Source organism: Eulemur rufifrons, chromosome 23, assembly GCF_041146395.1.
Source record: "Eulemur rufifrons isolate Redbay chromosome 23, OSU_ERuf_1, whole genome shotgun sequence".
Classification (NCBI taxonomy): domain Eukaryota; kingdom Metazoa; phylum Chordata; class Mammalia; order Primates; family Lemuridae; genus Eulemur; species Eulemur rufifrons.
The window spans coordinates 28,597,071-28,620,044 of record NC_091005.1 but is presented as its reverse complement, the minus strand read 5'-3'; the positions used below and the strand labels follow the sequence as shown (position 1 = coordinate 28,620,044).

Genomic DNA, 22,974 nt, shown 5'->3' with positions numbered 1-22,974 from the left:
GAACTGACCAGAAACATTAGATTTAATCACTGCAAATGGAAACAGAGAGCTTTCCTTCCTCTTAAAAGGTCTCTTATTTCATCCAGTCTTATTCTGGAATTCAGGCTGATATTTCTTCCACAGCAAGATTATGTTGCTCATAGCAAAATTAAGTCTATCTGGTAAGTATCAATTCAAAAGCCTCTGAAGAAATAAGAACCAGAGATTGCTAATATTTATTTATATCAATACCAAATGAGACTATTCCTGCCTTAATTTTCTTCTCTTTATTGAAATTTTTTTCATTTAGTATTTCTCCTACTGTAATATGATCTGCCAATAAAATAAAATCAATACCGATCTTTATCACTAAGACCAGCAAACATATAGATATACATTTTATTATTTATGATGAAGAGGTTCCTTTACCTGGCTAAGAATTTTCATCCCTGAGTGCAATAGCTTCTTTGCGGCTTTATAATAAATGGTCTCTGGTTTGTTGTAAATCATTGCATTAGTACACATTAGTTTGAAGTTATCCTGCAGAGAGAATATTAAGGGGGAAAATGCATTACAACAGAACAAACTCCCCATCCCCCAGTTTGAAACCATCTAGGCCAGGGTCACTAAACACCTTAAAAAAAAAAAATCTAAAAAACAGCAACATTCTTTTCTTTCATTGTTTACTAAACAATACTAACAGCAATTTATTAAGCTTTAAGACTCACCAACAAAACAAACACTGCTAAATTTATTTAAATATGCTATAACATTCTTTTCCAAATTCTTAAACATTTTATAGTACCTTTCCCAGAATGAAATTTTTTTTATTTACTTATTTTTTTTGAGACAGAGTCTCTCTCTGTTGCCCAGGCTAGAGTGAGTGCCGTGGCGTCAGCCTAGCTCACAGCAACCTCAAACTCCTGAGCTCGAGCGATCCTCCTGTCTCAGCCTCCCGAGTAGCTGGGACTACAGGCATGCACCACCATGCCCGGCTAATTTTTTCTATATATATTTTTAGCTGTCCATATAATTTCTTTCTATTTTTAGTAGAGACGGGGTCTCGCTCTTGCTCAGGCTGGTCTCGAACTCCTGAGCTCAAACGATCCGCCCACCTCGGCCTCCCAGAGTGCTAAGATTACAGGCGTGAGCCACCGCGCCCGGCCCCAGAATGAATTTTTTAAATGGGTTTCTTCAGTATAATCTTACCGCACACAAAAAGAATTTAAAGAAAATATTTGTCTCATTTAATAATCTTTGCTAAGTAGTTAATGTAATTAAAAAAATATTACTCTTAGTTTTAAAACAAGCATCTTAAGTTTCCATTTAGGAATTAAATATTTTATTTCAAATCTTAACTGAAAACTGGGAACAGTGCTAAATTACCACAATATTTCCTGCCAAATTCAAATTAACTGAGCAAAAATGTTAAAACATTTACACTATTTTTCTTTTAAGTGTTTGGATACTATCATAAACTAAACATTATTTGCAGAATGGGGACGGGAGTGGTGGCTCACACCTGTAATCCTAGCACTCTGGGAGGCTGAGGCAGGTGGATCACTCGAGGTCAGAAGTTCAAGACTAGCCTGAGCAAAAGCGAGACCCTATCTCTACTAAAAATAGAAAGAAATCAACTGGACAACTAAAAATATATAGAAAATATCAGCTGGGCATGGTGGCACATGCCTGTAGTCCCAGCTACTCGGGAGGCTGAGGCAGGAGGATCACTTGAGCCCAGGACTTTGAGGTTGCTGTGAGCTAGGCTGACGCCACGGCACTCGCTCTAGCCTGGGCAACAAAGCGAGACACTGTCTCAAAAAAAAAAAAAAAAAAAAGAAAATCGCAGAATGTTGCAAAATCATGCCAGTGAAAAATAAACCACACAACCTCAAGGAGTTAAAACATGTAACTAGAGTAGCCAAATTATCAAAACTGTACTTTTGGTTTAAATTTCAAAGTATGTACATATGCTAGAGAACTTGATCCCATTGCATTTTTTCATGGTTAAATAATTTTTACATCTATAAATGTGAGCGCAATTATGCCAGGGCCTTACTAAGTTAAAATGGTAAGAATCCAATGAAAAAGAATCCGCTCCCCACAAATTCCTTCAAAACCAAAACCATTCAAATTCCACTAGTTAATAGTGATGACAGCTTAGAACACTTAAATGGAACAAAAATAGGTAGACTGAGTTCTACATAAAAGTATATGAGAAGACTGATTTAAGGGTCACAACAAATTTGGTATTAAATTGGATGAAGTATATGTGATCTTCAGTTTGGGCTAAGTTTCTAATCAGTTAGGATTTTGCTAGGTCTTGGACCTCTAAGAATCTGATGAAAGCTATGGAGACATTCCTCAAGGGTATATAGACACAGAGTGGAACAAAGAAATCTTCATGTAATTTTAGCAGGTTCCTAGTCCCCCTAAAGGCTCATCCATGACTAACCAAAGGATCCCAGATTAAGGACCTTTGCTACAGATATTCTGAAAAGCTTCCATTCTACTAAGAATTATTACATATATATTTGGGGGCAGGAAAGGCAAGTGAGCAGAGACACTAGATGACTATGTACACTCATACTAAATGACCATTTGGTCTATAACTGGCAAGAGAGTACTGGATTGTTCTAATGATCACAAGTCTGATCTGTTCAGGCAATTTAGAGATTACTTAAAATTCATTTATTTATTTTTTAGAGACACAGTCTCATTCTGTTGCCCAGGCTGTAGTGCAGTGGGGTGATCACAGCACACTGTAATCTTGAACTTCTGGGCTCAAGTGATCCTTCCACCTTGGCCTCCCAAAGTGCTGGGATTACAGGTGTGAGCCACCATGTCTGGCCCAACAGTTTTGAGACACACACACACAAACACACACACACACACGTGCGCTTTTTTGTTATTTTAACAGCCTAATGAGCTGAATAAGTTAGTAATTATTACTTCAGACTGTTGAGCCTTGCCTAGAAAAAAGCAGGAGGATCACCTGAGCCCAGGAGCTTGGGGTTGTAGTAGTGAGCTACGACGATGTAGAAAACTTCAGAGTTAAAATACCAGTTCACTTCAATTCTGATAAACCTGAACCCGCTTAAAAACACTCAGGGGACACACTTCTATTCTCTCCTCTTACCATAAGAGAAAGATCAGAAGAAAATCGTTCACAGAAAGAAAAAAACCCAAATAACTGAGAAAATTCTTTTCTATTAAGTAACAGTAAGGTCAGAAATATGCTGAAATAAACAGTTTTAGCCTAATTTTCACCAGATGAAAAGTTGAGAAAAGTTTCCATTTCTCTAAGAAAGAATGTAATTCAGAGTAAGTGGAATATTATCTATATACTCAAATTAATAGTAAAGAGAATTAAATACTGGTGTTCTTCATAAATCTCAGCTGATCAATATGTGGATAAAAAAAGAAATCAAGTAAAGACAGGCTGGCCACGGTGGCTCACACCTGTAATCCTAGCACTTTGAGAGGCTAGGGCAGGAGGATCACTGGAGGCCTAGGAGTTCGAGACCAGCCTGACCAACAAAGCGAGATGCACCAAAGTGAGATCCCATCTCTACAAAAAACAAAACAAAACAAAAAACACCGGGCATGGTGGCACGCGCCTATAGTCCCAGGTACTCGGGAGTCTCAGGCAGGAGGATCACCTGAGCCCAGGAGCTTGGGGTTGTAGTAGTGAGCTATGATGATGCCACTGCACTCTAGCCCAGGCAACAGAGTGGGACCCTGTCTCAAAAAACAAACAAACAAACAAAAAGATAATGTTTACTGTCTAACTTTCCAGGTGAACACTACTATGCTTATGTGGGAAAAATAGGTAAAATTGGTATTTTCTAAATCAATTAAGTTTGTGGTGGTTTAGTATACAGCAAATGTTAAACACATATGGTTCCTTTTCTTCGAAAGATTAAAATGAAAAGTACACTCCTGAAATCAATATATACCAATACTATTTAAGGATGGAAAGAAACCTCAACATTAGCCATATACATTGTCCTGGGGGCTTTTAGGTTCCTTAAGTTTTTTATTCTCTTCTTAAAGTTGAAGAAAATATGCCTAACCGATATAGCCAAAGTGAATTCAGGGAATAATTTTCATCAAACTAGAAAATGTAGAAATTTCTTTTTAGTTTTTTGGAGAAGCCAATTTATTCTCTGTTTTATAAGATATGCATATATGTCTATAGAAAAAACTACTCTAATTCAACTTCCATTAAAGTATCCGTTTTACTTGTATTGAAATTAAAAAAATAACATCTTCTCATTTTCAAGTTTAGGGAAAACATACTGTAGAACACCCACCAAACTGAAAATTTCACTAAAGACAAAAAAAAATAAAAGATAGCAGATGGCTTATTTCATCTGATTTTCCATCACCAAGCTCATAAAGCTTTCTAAAGCACAAAAATACAAAGATTTTGGATTTTAAAATTAACTTAACTCTTTGCAAAATAAAAGGTCAATCAGAAAGATACTGAATACCAGACATGCATATTTCTACCACCAGGATTTTCTGTATACAGGATCCTAGAGTTTGAACCTCAATTTAACAGATGTTATTTTGCATTATAGTTTAGTCTACTTCTCCAATGAAAACATAAATAATTATAATTACCTTTAGTTCTTCTATGGACTGGTAGTCATTGTTCTTGATCTTTTCTTTCATGGTACTAAAATCCATCGGGTGTTTAATGATCATGGAGTAGCCGGGAGCAATAAAATCAGTCACAGGAAATGAAAAGAAAGCACTTGGGTCTTTTCTGCGAAGATTTGCAAAAGGCAATGTTATATTTTATTTCTACTACAAACAAGTCTACTGGTCTAGGTCTAGCTAGGAGCAGAAGTCAGAAGACTTCATCTGAAGTCTTTCAACATTCCTTCAGATGTAGAAAGAATTTGTAGTATGTTGACATGTTTTTAACTGAAAATTGAAGAAATGATTTTAAAGACTAATAACTATTTAATAACAAGGATGTTTTACACTTGTTAGTTGTACCCTTAACACAACTAACATCTTTCTTTTAAAATATGCAGCCTAATTAATTAATGCAGGCTAATAGTACCTCCTACATAGAGAAAAATGAAGCAAACTAAACAACCCAGACTAACTGACCAATATTTTGGCCTTTGGGAGATTAGTACTGCATATTTTTTTATCAACCATAGGGGAAAAGGCAGAAATAGTAATCATGAATTCATGTTTACAATCATCCATATTAGTTTCTAACTAATAGGCCAGCACTCCTGGTCTATGTATGCGTATACTCCATGTATGCATATTTTCTCCATGTATACGTATTTTCTCAATCAATGGATACAAGTTCTTTCATGGGTATGTGGGTACTCAAAAAACTGACATTAAAAAAAGTCCTCGTGGCCAGGCACAGTGGCGCATGCCTGTGGTCCCAGCACTCCAGGAGGCTCAGGCAGGAGGATTGCTTACGCCCCGGGTTTCGAGGCTGCAGTGAGCTGTGACTGTGCCACCGCACTCCAGCCTGGGTGACAGGGTGAGACCTCATCTCAAACAAACAAAAAAAAGGTCCTCTCAGTATCCCCAAATTTGAAAACCAGTGCTTTCTGTCACAGGTTCTCAACTCTGGCTGTACATTAGAATCATCAGAGGAGCTTAAAAAAAAAATTCCAATGGGGAACAGGGGGAGGAAGGCTCACCCCAGACCCATTAAATCAGAATCTCTTGAGGAAGGAGGGTAAGGACCAGGCACTGGTATTTAGAGGGTTGATTACTGGTATTGGTATTTGTATTAACAGTATTTGGCATCGGTCTCTTCAGTACTGCCAAGGTTGAAAATCAGTGCTCTGTATGATTAAGTCCTTAGATTTAATTTTCCCCCCTGTGGAAATCTGGCATGCCAAAGTTTTCTTACTCCAAATAATAACAAAAATAAAAATGGTTTTTTAAAAGTAACGGCAACAACTTTTCAATTGTGTTTACCATGTTGCCAGGTCCAGTGGTAGGCATTTCATATCTAATCCTCACAGAAGCCATCAAGTGGTGGTATCCTCACTTAGAGATGAGGATACTGAGGCTCAGAGAGGTCGAACACATTTGTTCTGGGGCATAAATCTATTAAAAGACAGCTGGGCTGGTCTGAAGGTAGTGAGTTATCTCACTTGCAGATTGAACTCCTTGTTCTACTACATTTCCCCCTTCTCACTGCTGCACTTAACTAGTCTTAAAAAAAAAAAAACCCACAAAAACTGGAATCTGAATTCAGGTCTATGTGACTTTTTTCATACCAGGATGCCTAAGTGGAGAGACTTTTTATGACAATTAGCAGACACGTCCAAGTCAAAAATTTATGCATCAAAATGTGTGCTGTCCATAGCTGTTACTGTGAATAATGATGGGATTTATCTCTGGATGACCCCTTACAACTACCTTTCAGAGCAAATTATCTACACTTCCTAAAATTAGTCATTTTAATATGGAGCCACACCTGAGTTGGTTTTTTTTTTTTTTTTTTTTTTGAGACAGAGTCTCGCTCTGTTGCCCAGGCTAGAGTGCCGTGGTGTCAAGCTCACAGCAACCTCCAACTCCTGGGCTTAAGCCATCCTTCTGCCTTAACCTCTCGAGTAGCTGGGACTACAGGCATGCGCCACCATACCCGGCTAATTTTTTTTCTATATATATATTTTTAGCTGTCCAGATCATTTTTTTCTTTTTAGTAGAGATGGGGTCTTGCTCTTGCTCAAGCTGGTCTTGAACGCCTGACCTCGAGCGATCCTCCTGCCTCGGCCTCCCAGAGTGCTAGGATTACAGATGTGAGCCACCACGCCCGGCCCACACCTAAGTTTTTTGACCAAAAATATTGTTACCAGATTTGATCAATCTGGTACTATTTAACCAGGCTTACCTCTGACCCTTAAAGGGGAAGAATCATCCAATCACTAAAACTAATCAAAAGAATGTGGCTCTGGGTTCTAATTCCCAAAATGTTCTCAGCAATTGACACATAATTGTACATATTTAGGGGTACAATGCAATATTTTGACATGTAACACATTGTGTAACAATCAAATCGGAGTAATGAGCATATCCATCACTTCAAACACTTGTCATTTCTTCATGGTGGGAACATTCAAAATCCTCTATTCTGGCTACTTTGATGCATATTTTATTTAGTGACTATAGTCACCCTACTGTGCAACAGAACACCAGAACTTATTTCTTCTAACTGTAACTTTGTACCGTTGACCAACCTCTCCCCAGCCCCTCCCCTTCTCTCTACTCTCCTCACCCTCTGGTAACCACTATTCTACTCTCTACTTCTATGAGATCAACTTTTTTAGATTCCACATCTGATTGAGATTATGCAGCATTTGTTCTTCCGTGCTTGGCTTATTTCACTTAACATAATGTCCTCCAGGTTCATCCTTATTGCAAATGACAGGATTTTGTTCTTTCCATTGTGCATTTATACCCCATTTTAAAACATCCATTCATCTGTTGATGAACAGTTAGTTTGATTCCATATCTTGGTTATTGTGAATAGTGCTGTAATTAACATGGGAGTGCAGATAACTCTTCAATAAACTGATTTCCTTTCCTTTGAATATACACTCCATAGTTGACTTGTTAGATCAGATGGTAGATTTTTAATTTTTTGAGGACCTTCCATCTATGGTCCATAATGGCTGCACTAATAATTTATATTCCCGCTAACAGCATGTGAGTTCTCCTTTCTCCACATCCTTGCCAGCATGTGTTATTTTTTGTCTTTTTGATAATGATCATTTTAACTGGGGTGAGGTGTTACTCGTGATTTTGATTTGCATTTCCCTTATGATTAGTGATGTCGAGCATTTTTCATATTCCTGTTGGATGTCTGAATGTCTTCTTTTGAGAATTAACGACGCCTGAGTAGAGAGACCAGGGTGACACCATTAACCTATATTCTGGTCTAACGTTACAAGAAATGAAACTAAAAGGCAGCCAAAACACTTTACAGTGATACCTTCTAATTGGAATGGAACACCCAATACCTGCTCATTCCTTTGGGACAAGCAATGAGGTAATGCATGATTTACTGCGGTGTAAAGACTAGAGGTGTAATTTTCTCAACTACTCTGTAACACCAAAAAGAAGAGAGGCCAGTAACTTCTGATCTTAACTGCAAAGCTAAGTAAGTGTTGACTACAGATCGCGCCAGAGGCTTTATCTTAAAATTTATAATGTGTTCTGGGTTGACATACAAGTACAACACAGTGAAAAGTCCACTGTTAGAATGTATACCCCGTAACCATGACTCCTCTACAATAATATAAATATCTTGGAGTTGAAAATTTAAATTCTGAGTAAAGAAAGATATTAAAATAAATATTTTGATAAAGATTGAATTATTCTTTTCCCTTTTAAGAACTTAACATTGGTTTAATCTGGATACTAAAATTTTCAGAACAAATTTCTGCATTTAAAATAGTCATAAATCCTATTTATGGTATTTTGTTTTCTCTCCCAGACTGAATAATTGCTGAAAACTCATGGCATAAGCACTGCACAAATATACAGAACGTACTTTCCTCTATTAGCAAAGTGGAAATATCTATATTGTTTATTCCTAAAGTTTAAAGTTTTAACATCAGAAATTATTTTAGATAAAGAGAAATGTGCCCCTAAGAGTATTATGTAACACCCTTCAAGTTGCCAGTTAAAACAAACCAAGTAAGAACATCTAAAAGTTCTCCTCCTGGAGTACTTCTATTGCCAGGCAAAATATTTATCATCCACTTTAAAATCAAGTACATTTGGATTTAGGCCACAGAAATGTGGCTTTAAATAACCAAAAATGAAGAAGTGGCTTGGATCCTACACATTTACCATTTTAATTTCTATGTCATAAAAATGTTGGAAAAATATTTACCTCTGCAATTGTCTCATCAATTGATTCAAAGCTTCCTGAAGGGGTGTCTGCTCTACTTCTAAAGCAAAGAAGAAAGGAAAACGGTGGTTTAAAAAGGATTAGAGAGTATAATTTTTCTTTCTATATGATTTATCAATATTGGTTATAAAATATCTCATACAGAAATTCCATTTATCTTAAAAATATGGTGACGTCTGAAAATATCGATTCAAAATTAAAGCTAAATTAAAGTTCTTCTGCAGTGAAACACAAATAAGAAAACTCACACACAAAAAAACCCCTTAATTACAAAGCTTTTAAACTTCAGAAACTAAAACCTAGTCACTTTCCCTGGCTGTAACCGTTTCAGCCCGTCATTCAGGACAGTTCATTCAGAGTTATTCTAACCTTCCTGTTTGGCTAAAGAGCTTGTGAGAGGCTTCTCAGGAGGCAAGTCTAATCTCACAGGGGTGTGACACTGGAGGTCTTTTTCTGCCTCGTTCTCCACACGGTCTCGGTCTCGCTTCTTTCTATCCTCCTAAATGGAACAAAGGGAGATAATTTAGAAATATTTCATAATCAATACCTTTAAATACAAAAATCATTTTAATTTCAGTAGGGAAAAAAATTGAAAAGAAAATATTCTTAATAATGAAATCTTAATGTATTTTACTGCCATCTACTGGAAAAGGAGAGAATAATATGCTCATAAACAACAAAAAAATAGTGCTTCTCTATGATGGAAATAACAAATTAGAAAAATAATACTATTCACAAAAGTAACATAACATACATAGGAACAAATCTAATGAAAGATGCCCAAGCCCTTTTAGGAAAAATTGTGAAACATTATTGAAGGCCATAGAAGACCTGAAAAAAGAAGACATACTATGTTCATGAATTAAACGACAGTCAATTCTCTCCAAAGTTATCAATAAGTGCAATGTAATGCCAACCAAAACCATAAAACAGGACTTTTCATGGAATTTGACAAGCCAATTGTACAGTTTATCCTGAAGAGTGAATGATCAAGAACAGAACAGTTTTGAAAAAGGTCAAACTGGTAAGATAATGTGAATTACCAGATGTTAAATATTTGTATAAAGTGAGAATAATTAAGACAATGTAAGTCTGACACAGGGATAGACGAATAGTCCAACAGAACAGATTGGAGAGCCCAGAAACAGACCCATGCATATAGATAAATCTTAGCCTATCAGAGAGGTGACAAAAGACACAAATCCATGACAAAGGAGTAGTGCTGGGAAAGAGAAAATAAAATTAGATCCCTATCTCATGCCATACAAGAAACTGAATTCCAGGCAAAAACTTAAATGTACAAGGCAGAGCTTTAGAACTTCAGAGAGAAGTAAAGAATCTGTAAGACCTATGAGTGGGGAAAAATTTTCTTAAGACACAAAAAGAATAAATCTTAAAGGAAAAACTTAATAAATTTGACATTAAATTTATAAGTTTTTGTACCTCAACAAAACCCACCAACCAAGCTAAAAATATAGTTATAGACTGAGATTAAAGTACTTGAAACCCAAATAATTCATAAACTATTAACAAAGATCCAGTAAAGGATACGTACAAATCCATGCAAAAAGGCAAAGAACCCCGAAGAAAATGGGTAAAGGATATTAGAGGTAGTTCACAGAAGAAATCTGAAATATTAAGAAACATGAAAACTAGCTTAAGCTCCCTGGAACTTGGGGAATTATAAATTGAGAAACTAGACGGCATTTCATATCTCCCTGATTGGCAAAAATTGAAATGTCTGAAAATGTCAAGTTTTGATAAAAATGTGGAGAAATGGAACTCTCACACCTTGGAGTTGGGTGAGTAAATGGGGACAATCATTGGGAGCACAATCAGCAACAGTGCGCACAGCTAGCAAAGCCTTTGCCCTACTTCTGAGCTATTCCTCTCTGCACACATACCCTGGAAAAGCCTCCTTTCACACACAGAAACATGTACAAGAGCATTATTGCAGCACTGTTTGAAATACTAAAAAATTAGGAACAATCCAATGCTTATTAAAAGGAAAATTAGTAAATTATGTCATACATACACAGCAGGTAAAATAAATGAGCTAAAATTATATGTCAACATGGATAATAATCAGAAACATAATCTCTAGAGAAAAAAGCCGCAGAATAATTGTGCTACAAGATCAGTTACATAAAGTTCGAAAATGTATAAGCATTTGTTGTTCACACATGCTTGCAGAATTAATAAAATTATAGAAACAGGTATGCATGTGATGCACACCAAATTCAGGAAAGTAGTTCTAAGGAAAAAGAGGAATGGGATTCTGGAAGGGTACACAGGAAGCTTCATCTGTGTCTGTACTCTCAACTCTTTAAAAAATAAACATAGAAAAGGTGAAACGTTGAGATCTGCTAAAGCTGCATGGTTGGTATCCAGGAAGTAGTTTTATTATTCTCTGTATTCTGTAATTTTTAAAATTAAATTTCAAAGTAAAATTGTCCAAAAATGTCTACTTTATGCTCTTATCTTACTGACTCAAAAAACTGTCTTCTTGGCTTTTGTTCTATGTACTTATTCTAGTATCTAGAGCAGTGGTTCTCAAAGCATGGTCCCCTTACAGCAGTATCAACATTATTTGGGAATTTGTCAGAAATGCAAATTCTGAGGTCCCATTATGGTTCTCAAGCTTTAGTGTGCATCAGAATTACCTGATGGTCTTGTTAAACAGATGGTTAGGCCGTGTCCCTAGAACTACTGATCCAGCAGGTATACGGTAGAGCCTGAGACTCTGTATCTCCAACAAGTTTCCAGGCCATGTGGTTGTGGCTAGTACAGGGATCACACTTTGAGAATCACCTATTTTAAGGAGCCAAAGCACCTAATACAGAATACATGATTCATTTAAAAGCTCCAGAGAACAATGTTATAAATTACACTCACTGTGCTCTTGATCCCAGTTACCATTAATGTTAGTTGACTGGTGTCTGTTTTTTATGACCTCACAACATATTCTGGAGCACAACTTCTTAACTTTGGCAAGTTTTCTATCCTTTGCCCAGAAAAACCATTAATAGCATGGATCTTCTATAGGTTGGTAGGTTAGAACACCCGTTCTATGGAATAAGAGCTCTAGAGATACAGGTCCCTTCCTATTAAATGTGAAACGTGAAGAGGGGACAGCCTGAAAGGCAGTATGCCCTCTCCCAGGTGGAAAAAACTAAAGCCCATTGCCAATGCCAAGAGCCTAGGGCAGGGGTCAGCAAACTTTTTTAGTAAATGGCCAGATAGCAAATATTTAGGCTTTGCAGTCCATTACGGTCTGCCACAATTACTAAACTCTGCTGTTGTAGCATAAAAGCAGACACAGACAATACATAAATATATGGGTATGACTGTGTTCCAATAAAACTTTATTGATAAAGACAGATGGTGCTGGCTAATTTATTAACCTGTACTCTAGCTTGATCCTTAAGGCCAGGCATGGTGGCTTATGCCTGTAATCCCCGCACTCTGGGAGGCTGAGGTGGGAGCATTGCTTGAGGCCAGGAGTTCAGACCAGCCTGAGCAACTGAGCAAGATCCTATTTCTTCTTACAAAAAAAAAAAAAAGGGAAAGAAACCTAAAAAAAAATGGAGATTTAATCGTTGATGATTGTATCTTACAGAGTCCATGAGATGATTAAGTAAGGCCATGAAATAGGTAAGTAGAAAAAGTACTAAAAGCAGGTATGTCTGAACTACCCCTACCTAGTAAACTTTACCTAGTTAGCCTGCTCTACAGTAACCACTTTATTATTCAGTACAGGAGAAGACTATAATTTTCTTGGCTTAGGGCATTCAAAAGAGAAATATAAAAACATACACTACTTGGAAACCACCCTAAACTGAATGGAGATATTGCAGCAATTTACCTCCAGACCGGAAATCAGAAGCCCTAGCGTCTACTGCACCAGCATGTGACCTCGAATTCAAGTTACCCTACTGCTTTGTCTCAGTTTCTCATCTAAACAACAAGAGGCTTTAATCTTTGCAGGCTTCTCTCCAACTAAAATTCTGATTCCAACCTTCTAATTTTCTTTTTTATAATTCAGATTATAGACTCCTACTGTATCACTTATTAAAAGAACACAGATATGATAAAACCACAAATTAACATAGTTCTGGTTAACAGATAGTATATTTTGTTGATTATATATAGAAAACTAACCAAAAGTACCAGTGCCATTTAACTTTAGGTAGCCAAGGAGGAAAAGTTTACAGCTACAGTTTGTAAAATGGGTTCAAATTCTGGCTTTGTCACTAGTAGTGGCAAAGCTATGAGATCATGGATAAACTATATAATTAGCTATGACATCATGGATAAATGATATAATTTTTTACAGTCTAATTTTCTCATCTTTAAAATAGAAAATACATACCTCGGAGGACTATTTTGAGTACTGAATAAGATAATGTATGTGAAATTTTAGCACATTACCTAGCACATGATGGGTGCACTCATTCAATAAATAAATGAGGCTTTATCATGTGGAAATACAGTGGGAGATAAGACACATACGATCCTGCTCTTATGGAGCTCACAGGATAACAGCAAAAACAGACATTAAACTCATCAAACCACCCCCTCCGGATTTCAAGAACAGAGTAACATTTGGGTGAAAATAATTTAGACTGGAGACATGTAGGAAGGCCTTTATGAGGAAGTAACATCTGAGCTGAGATCTGAATGAGAAAGAATTTGGCCAGGTTGGGGGTGGGGGTGGAGGCGGCTGGGTGAGAATGGCATTTCAGCAGAGGAAATACCCTGTGTGCATGAAGGTAGAAGCCAAGGAGAAAGGAACAAGTGGCCATTTCCGCAACACACTGTACTTATTTCAGACTAGATTCTAATTTGTCTATGACTTGACGCAAGTAATTTTATTAATTTGTAATACTTTTAAAGCAAATCTTTGCTCAAATTATTAGTACTATAATACTCATTGCACCATATTAGAGACACATTTGCTTCTTTCACTGGAGTTCCCTGTAGGCTGGGGGCCTTGCCTTACTCAGCTCTATACCCCTAAGCTCAACAATGCCTAATATATATTATTTGCTAAGTAAGTATTTGCAGAATTATAGGAGATAGCATAAAAGAGGAACATAAAAGCATGTAAATTAACAGCTGATGTCCTTAGCAGTAAGTAGTGTCCTTCAGATTGGCTACTTTTGGAGGATGTGTATAGAGACATATGCAAATGATGCTTCCAACGTACAGAACAATGTCAGAATTCCTCTTTACCAGCTGATTCCAGAACCCAATGAAAAAATCAGGTTCTTTACTTTGCAGCTACATCTAATTTAAAAAAAATTTTTTTTTGTTTCAGGATATTATGGGGGTGCAAATGTTTAGGTTACATATATTGCCTTTGCCCCACCTGAGTCAGAGCTTCAAGTGTGTCCATCCCCCAGACGGTGCACACCATACCCATTAGGTGTGAACATACCCATCCCCTCCTCCCTGCTCCCATCTGTCCGACACCCAATGAATGTTACAACTATGTGTGCACTTAAGCATTGATCAGTTAATACCAATTTGATGGTGAGTACACGTGGAGCTCGTTTTTCCATTCCCGTGATGCTTCACTTAGTAGAATGGGTTCCACCTCTATTCATACACTTCAATTTTGGCCCTAGATTAAAAACAGCATCTGCCACACAGGTCAGCTGTTAACTCTACAGTGCTTTCCCCTGGCTCCCAAGGCAGAATGAGAAACGCTTTCCCCTGGACTCCTGGGATACTGTCTTCCTAATTCTTACGACCTAGCAGGCCAGGAAGTTTATTTATCCTTTTACGTCTGATTCCCCAGCCTAACTCTGAGCTCCTGCAGGACTTTACTTATTTATTTAACTTATTTATCTTTATCATTTCAGTCTAGTATAGAGTCTGGTCAGACAATAGGTATCTGGTAAATATTTGTTGAATAAATAGCCCTTCTATTGTGGGAGCGATACCACTCATATGCCCTTAGTCAGAGTTTTTCCTTCTCTGGGAAGGTCTGGGATCAGAGGACTGCCTCAGCAGGGATACACAAGCAAATGCACTGGGAAAGGGGGAGGATTTCTGCCGAGCCACATACGCCACAGCAGCCCTAAGGTCCTAGGTGTGACAGGCACCATACCAAGCAAGTGAAGAAACTGTGTTCTGACAGAATTCTTATTTTGCTTAAAATGATTATAGTTTCTGTTTCTCTCTAGTCATAAGCTACCCCATACTCTGCCTCAGTTAACTCAGCAGTACAATGAGATACTAATAGTACTACCTCATGGAGTTATTTGTAAGGATTAAAATAGTAAATATACATAAAGGACTTACAACAGTGCTTGGTATGTAGTAAATACTCAAGTGTTAGTTTTTATGAGTACGTATTCCTTTTGGAACCTATTATGATAGTTTAATAAAACAGGTATTTACCGGAATTTATCATGTATAATAGTTTTAAATTTTCATTAAGAATTTTACTTTTATAAATAATATAAAATTAGCTTTATAAATAATATCCTACAAGTGTTAAATGCTTGCCTTTAAATAATATTTTAATAAGGACTACTATCTTTCTCATTTTACTCAACATTCCTAGCATTGGGACAGGTCTACCTTCTTTGAGCATCTAAACCTAAAGTTGACTTGCAAAGCTGTTAAAACATAGTGTGGGTTAGGACTATGCTTTTCAGAAGAACCAGTGAGTTTCAATAAAGTAATTTAGACCTTTCACTTAGCTATTTCAATGACAAGATTTCTTTCTTTTTTTCCTTTCTTTTCTTCTCAGACATACTTTATCATCACTTAAAGTCAGTAGCAGAAGACAAGCTTTCTAAGTAGGTTTCCTTATAGTCTCCACTCTCTTCAATATTTGTTAGACACTATTAACTGATTAATATTACTAAGACTCAACTTTTGTCATTCTTTCACTCAGAAAGTTTCTGACTCTGCACAGCGTTAGTTCAAACTTCCTTCTCTAACAACTCAACTGCCCTTCAGATCTGTACTTAAAAAGAGAACTACTTTACATCCCCTATATACATCTTCACACTTGCCCATCTTCATGCTAATCCTCTAACAAGAGTTCATACTAATCCTCTGCTTGGTGTGTGAGCTTTCTTACCTCTAAATCTCTATGCAGTGGCCTAGCATTCTACTCAGGGATCAGCATCTAAAGTCAGTATATTAATGACAACTGGATTGTCAGATCACCTTTGAATATACCTGAGGTAGCCCAAAAATTACAACATTCAGGACTTTATAATCTTTTATAGTAAAATGTACATGTAATAATATAATATAAAAGAATACTTCTACCATACTACTATAATGGGGCTATTTCCCTCGGGACATATAGGTGACCCCATGTTAACTGTATATATATAATATCACTGTATTCTGACTTCCTAAAGCCCAACTCAAATGCTACTTCCTGAACAAAGTCTTCTGAAATCTCCCTAGCTCCATGTAATCTCTGGAGCCCTAGAACTAGGATGCTGCCAACTTTATTTTTTCATGCACTCTGGGTAGTGGCTGGTGTCCACTTTGTTAACTCTTTTAGACTAAATACCTCTTAAGGTCAGAATTTGAATTATTCTACTGGCACTGTGTGACCCTGGGCAAGTTACTTACCCTCTCTGAGTCTCAGTTTTCTCATCTACAAAAGAGAATATATTAACAATACGATCCAGCAATTCTACTCCTGGGTATATATCCACAAGAACTGAAGGTAGGGTCTTAAAGAGATCTTTGTACAACTCATGTACATAGCCGCATTATTCCTAGTAGCCAAAAGGTGGAAGCAAACCAAATGTTTACCAACTGATGAATAAACAAAATATGGTTTATCCAAACAATGGAACAGCAATCAGCCTTAAAAAGGAAGTTCCAGAAAGAGAGAAGAGAAAAATGGAGGGAAGAAAATTATCACCAAAATACTTCAAGCAAACATCTCTGAAGATACAAGCATTCACTGTGAAGTGACAGAGCACTGAAGATAAACGGGAAGAGCCTAAAAATCCCAGGAAAGCAACTGCTGCTCACAGACAGTTACTAAGAATCAGAATGGCAAGACTTCTCAACAGCAAATTTGGAGCTAGAAGACAAAAGAGCAATGCCTTCAAAATTCTAGGAGAAAATTTTCCATCAAAAATTCCTTACTGAGTCAAACCACCAACCTACATGAGTAGTCTATACGAAGGCAGAACAAAGACTTTCAAACATATAAGAACACAAAAATCTACCTCCTATGTGTGCTTTCTTAGGAAGTTACTGGAATTAAGACTCCACCAGAGGCTGGGAGCGGTGGCTCACGCCTGTAACCCTAGCACTCTGGGGGGCCGAGGCGGGTGGATCGCTGGAGGTCAGGAGTTCGAGACCAGCCTGAGCAAGAGTGAGACTCTGTCTCTACTAAAAATAGAAAGAAATTATCTGGCCAACTAAAAATATATATAGAAAAAATTAGCTGGGCATGGTGGTGCATGCCTATAGTCCCAGCTACTCGGGAGGCTGAGGCAGGAGGATCGCTTAAGCCGAGGAGTCTGAGGTTGCTGTGAGCTAGGCTGACGCCACGGCACTCACTCTAGCCCAGGCAACAAAGCGAGACTCTGTCTCAAAAAAAAAAAAAAAAAACCTCCACCAGAACAAGAGTATAAATCAAAAAGGGGAAGACTTGGCATCCAGGAAGTAGGCAAGGAGAGTCCCAGGAGGCCTAGAGATAGACAGCAACTAATCCAGCCCAGAACAGGATACAGAGAACTACAAGATACAAGTCTCCAAACGAAGAAAAAAAGAAAAAAAGGAAGTGTTAGTCCATCTGAAAAACGGAACTCAGATGGGAGTTTTACAAATCTAAGAGTTTGGGAAGAATTAGTAGCAATAAGCAAACAAATGACACCAATTAACTAATTGGTCAAGATCAGATCTTTATTTGTATATTCTTATCTCTAGGGAATAATAATTAAAACAAATAACCACTGAATATTGATTTAGCCAGTAATTGTGATGTACCTATACTGTGAAAATGGAGGATGGGAAATTGGGGGTGTGAAACAGTGTAAGAATGTTCATTTAAATTCTCATCTTCTATTATACATCATTAAGGCCAGGCACAGTGGCTCACACCTGTAATCCCAGCATTTTGGGAGGCTGAAGCAGCAGGACTGCTTGAGGCCAGGAGTTCATAACTAGCCTGAGCAACTAAGTGAGACCCCATCTCTACAAAAGATGGAAAACTAGCCAGGTGCCGTGGCACATGCCTTAGTCCCAGCAACTTGAGAGATTGAGGCAGAAGGATCACTTGAGCCCCGGAGTTTGAGGTTGGAGTGAACTGTGATGATGCCACTGCACTCTGGCCTGGTTGACAGACAAAACCCTGTCTCAAAAAATAAATATATACACACACATACATACAGATAACATGTCATTAAAAGATGTAAACTGATAAACCAGTAAATAGCAGCACAAACCTACATTTAGAAATGGAGATAAACAGCCAAGGAAGAAAACTAAAAAGTTTAAATTCCAGAGAGCAGGACGCTGCTTTTGTGTTAAAAAGCCTTCGAGTACTCTTGACTTTTTAAAACTACCTTCATGAATTACTTAATCACTAATAAAAATTAATTAAATAAAAAATAACTAGTTACCTCCAGAGGAAGACTACACAAGGGACTGGGTGAAGAAAACTTTTTCATTTTGCTCACTTTGTACCACATGAATTATATAAAAAAAAGTCAGATGCATATATGGCTTTTATAACTTAGGAAAGAAAGAGAAACATTAGTCTTAGACGTCGTCACAGCCTAGCCAAAGGTTATAAAAACTGGGGCAGAAAGGAAGGAATAAATAAATCCCAAAGAGAAAATCTCTAAGACTTGGTGACTGACCAATGTGTTTAATCACACAGAACACTTTTGCTTATAAACATGACAAAAATTATAAAACTAACCTACAGATACAGTAATTGATTTGATAAGTCACTCAGTGTCAGGTTAAATTAGGAAAGTTAATTATTATCATTTTGCTCAGCTTGCAAAGCAAGACAGCAGCTACTTAGTCTTCTCTATTAAGAAAAGAGTGGCTAAAAAAAAATACTTATTTTTATTACTGGTGTTAAATCCATTACAGGTCTCTGACCAAATTTTCTCTTTGGTAGACTCAAACTTTGTTTTATTTATTTATTTATTTATTTATTTAGAGACAGAGTCTCTCTCTGTTGCCCAGGCTAGAGTGAGTGCCGTGGCGCCAGCCTAGCTCACAGCAACCTCAAACTCCTGAGCTCAAGGGATCCTCCTGTCTCAGCCTCCCGAGTAGCTGGGACTACAGGCATGCACCACCATGCCCGGCTAATTTTTTCTATATATATTTTTAGCTGTCCATATAATTTCTTTCTATTTTTAGTAGAGACGGGGTCTCGCTCTTGCTCAGGCTGGTCTCGAACTCCTGAGCTCAAACGATCCGCCCACCTCGGCCTCCCAGAGTGCTAGGATTACAGGCGTGAGCCACCGCGCCCGGCCTCAAACTTTGTTTTAAAAGACGAAAGTTGTTCGTTATGGATGTGGCATTGTAATATTTATTTCAGAACAAAATTTGAACCCCAAGAGATCCCATTTGCTTTTGAAATGACAACTTTAGACAAACCGCGAATACTGAAGCTTTCTTAGGACGGTTTTACCCTTCCTAGATGGATAAGCACTCTTCGAAACAGCTGCTGAAAATCAGAACTTAATCTGCTTCCTCACCTGACATGTCAGTACAACTGCCTAAGAGTATAATTAAAGATTTGCTGAAACTCACAGACGATTCACGTTTCTACTCTGTCTTGCTCCTCCTCAAAACAAGCCAGCTTTGACAAGCGTTTCGGTCTCAGCAGACACAGACACACATAAACACACCCACACACACACCCACCCACCCACCCACACTCTAAAGCGAGGCTGGCGGCCGAGGCGGGACTGTGCACAAAGCGGCACAGCCAGCAAAGCAGACACAGTGCAACCACCTGTACCTTTACTCTTCTCCGTTTTCTCCCCTTTTCTTCCCCCGGAACCTGCTTCTCTCCTTTCTTTCTCTTTTTCCGCTTTCTGTCCTTGTGTTTGTCATGGTCGTTTTTGTCTTCGAAGAGGCTGGAGTCGTGCCCCGAGCTGCCCGTGGAGAGTTCGGTGACTTCATTCCCTCCCACTTTGAGGACCAGCTTCAGGGGCTTCTCCACATACTCTTAAACAAAAGGAAAGCGCCTCGATTAGATTAAAGGAGGGACCCGCCGGGCAGTGCCAGCAACGCGGAGCGACCACCGCGCGGAGCGGGAAGGCGCGAGGCCGCCGCGGCTCTGGGTGCGCGGTGGGCGCCGCGCGGGGCACCTGTTGAATGACGGACCCGCCCGGGGCGCGGCGGCGCCGCCCGCCCCGAACGCTCCTGGGCCTCCCGGGGCCGGCTCACAGCCCCCAGCGGAGACCCACTCCGGGCGGGCGGGACCCGGGTTCGAACGCCGCCCCTGCGGGGGGTTTGCGCGGCCTCGGGCGGGACGCGCCCCCTTCGCGGGTCTGGGCCTGCCACGGGCAGGGAGGCCCCGCGTCGGCCTCGGCGCTCCAGAGTCATGTTGAAAGAACGAAAACCCCACAGAGCCGCCGCGGGCTCACCGCCCCCACGCCGGCCCCTCCTCACCCTCGTAGAGGTGTTTGTCCGACTTGTGCTTCTTGTGCTTCTTGCCCATGTCCGACCGGGCCCCAGTGCCCGCCCCCCGCGCCAGGCCCAGGCCGTGCGGCGCCGCTTCCGGTCCGGGCCAGGCGAGCGGAGGGCGGGAGCGGGGCCCGCGAGACCCCGCGCCGCGAGGCAGGGGGGCGGCGCGCGCCGGGCGGCGCGAAGCCCCTCACAAGAGGACAGCGCGCGAGACCCGCCCGTGCCCGAGAGCCGCGGCGGAGCGGCGAGCAGCGGCGCGGAGGCGGGAGAGAGGGCCCGCCGCGCGCGCAGGGTGCGGGCAGCTGCGTGTGGCGGCCGCTGGTGGCCGGAGGTGGCGCTGCAGCCCGCAGGCCGGGGGCGGGGTCTGGGCCGGGGGCGGAGTCTGGGCCGGGGGCGGGTCCACCGCTCTGAGTCTCCCTTTCTCCTTGCCTGCCTTCCTTTACCTTCCCTCTCTCTCTGTGTTTCTCTCTTCCTATCCCTCCCTCTTTCCCTCTTCCTTCCTTTCCTCTCTTTCTGCCTTTTTCTTCTTCCTTTCTCCTCCCTTCCCTACCTTTTTCCTTTCTTCCTTCCTCCTTCTCTCCCCACTCCATCCTTCTTTTTTCTTTTCTTTTTTTACCCTTTCGCCTTCCCTGATTCCTCCCTTCTTTCCCTTTTCCCTTGCCTCTGTTTCTTCCCTTTAACAATATTTATTGAACCCTGTACTGGGTGCCAGATCTAGCAAACTCAGCACATTAGTGGCACATTAGTGACTGAAAGATTCTAATCTCTTTTTTCTTTTCTTTCTTTTTTATTCTTTCTTTTTTTTCTTTCTTTTCTTCTTCTTCTTCTTTTTTTTTTTTTTTTTGTGACACAGTCTTGCTCTGTTGCCCGGGCTAGAGCGCGATGGCGTCAGCCTATCTCACAGCAACCTTAAACTCCTGGGCTCAAGGGATCCTCCTGCCTCAGCCTCCCGAGTAGCTGGGACTACAGGCATGCGCCACCATGCCTGGCTAATTTTTTCTGTATATATTTTTAGTTGTCCATATAATTTCTTTCTATTTTTAGTAGAGACAGGGTCTCGCTCTTGCCCAGGCTGGTCTCGAACTCCTGAGCTCAAACGATCCACCTGCCTCAGCCTCCCAGAGTGCTAGGGTTACAGGCGTGAGCCACTGCACCCGGCCTGAAAGATTCTAATCTCGAAAAAACAACCCTCCCCAAAACCCAGAACAAAACCAAAACAAACAAACAAACAAAAAAAAACAAACAAAAAACTTACGTGCTGATAGGTTAAGGCCTCCAAGACCTTATGACAGAGTATGGAGCAGAGTGATTTTTAGTAAGCTCTATTGGTGAAAATAAATGTTGACATCTAAATAAAAAGGCTGTGAATGGATACACAAGAACCGGTTACCAGTGGTTGTCTCAGGCGTATAGAGCTGGAGGGGGAGCGGATTATTTTAGTTTTATATTTCTGTCTATTGTTTAAAAATTTTTAGTGTCTTAACTATTTAAAAAGAAAAAAGATAAAATTTAGAAATTAAATTTGCCAGAATTATATAATCCGGAGAAAATGATGAAAATGTAGCTGGGGGATTTGTGCCAGGTGGGTGCCAGACTGACCCTGCTGCTCTGTAGGTGGGTGTCCGCTCCTCAGCCCTGCTGCGAACCCATCTTCAGTCACTCCTGTCCTTAGCTGCCAAGCCCTACTGGAGTAATGAGTTTGTTACCTTTCTGCTCAGTGGCATTTACCCAAATATACAGTGTCAGATGTGCTTACTATAGCACACCCAGGGTTGTTGGCTATAGGGAAATACAATGTCATTATTTTTCTGTATGACAACCTTGTAAAATAGGAAAGGCGGGTAATGTTCTTATTCCCATTTTATAGATGAGAAAGTGGATGCCCAAAGAAGTGAGGTAGGTTTCCAGTTGGTGGTAGAGCCAGGATTCAAACCCAGGTTTTCTGAATTGGAATCACAAGTCCTTTTTATCTGTGAACATGGTAAACGATGTCTTGACTGTCTTTTAGTCTTACAGTGTGCTATTTTCAGCTCATAATTATAGCCTTCTCTCAGGAAAGGGTCTGATATCAGTCACTGATACTTTAGTAAGAATTTGGACCCTTGGATTACCACCTGTCCCAGGAAGATTTATAGCTTTATCGTGAATGCCAGTGGTGAAATGGTAGGCTTATATTTTAGGACCTTATTGTTGGCAAGTGATAGAAACCCAGTTTGAGTTATTTCAGGAAAATAAAAAGAAATTTATTGGTTCACATGTCCAGAAGGGGCAGAAGTAAATCTTGCCTGAGAGAAGATGGGAACCAAGAATTTGATGCTGTTGGCACCCCTTCAGTTACCCCCACCCCGTGTGTGTTGGGCTCCATCTTCCTCCCTCCATATGTCTGCAAACAGGACCACCAGCTCCTTCTAGGGGCTCTTCTTTATAGT

General features: G+C 39.7%; 1 protein-coding gene across 2 annotated transcripts in view; it reads right to left on the bottom strand.

Moving 5' to 3' along the window:
• Nucleotides 1-20,790, bottom strand: part of BRD7 (bromodomain containing 7) — a 42,671-nt gene extending 21,881 nt beyond the window's left edge. For both annotated transcript variants that reach the window (XM_069456685.1, XM_069456686.1), the window contains exons 1-6: nt 20,531-20,790; nt 19,875-20,083; nt 9,263-9,392; nt 8,876-8,933; nt 4,609-4,753; nt 409-519 (exon numbers count right to left, since the gene is read on the bottom strand). In XM_069456685.1, the coding sequence (XP_069312786.1) occupies nt 409-519; nt 4,609-4,753; nt 8,876-8,933; nt 9,263-9,392; nt 19,875-20,083; nt 20,531-20,579 (702 nt within the window). In that variant the 5' untranslated portion in view covers nt 20,580-20,790. The remainder of the gene's footprint in view (nt 1-408; nt 520-4,608; nt 4,754-8,875; nt 8,934-9,262; nt 9,393-19,874; nt 20,084-20,530) is intronic.
• Between the last annotated feature and the right edge of the window lie 2,184 nt (nt 20,791-22,974).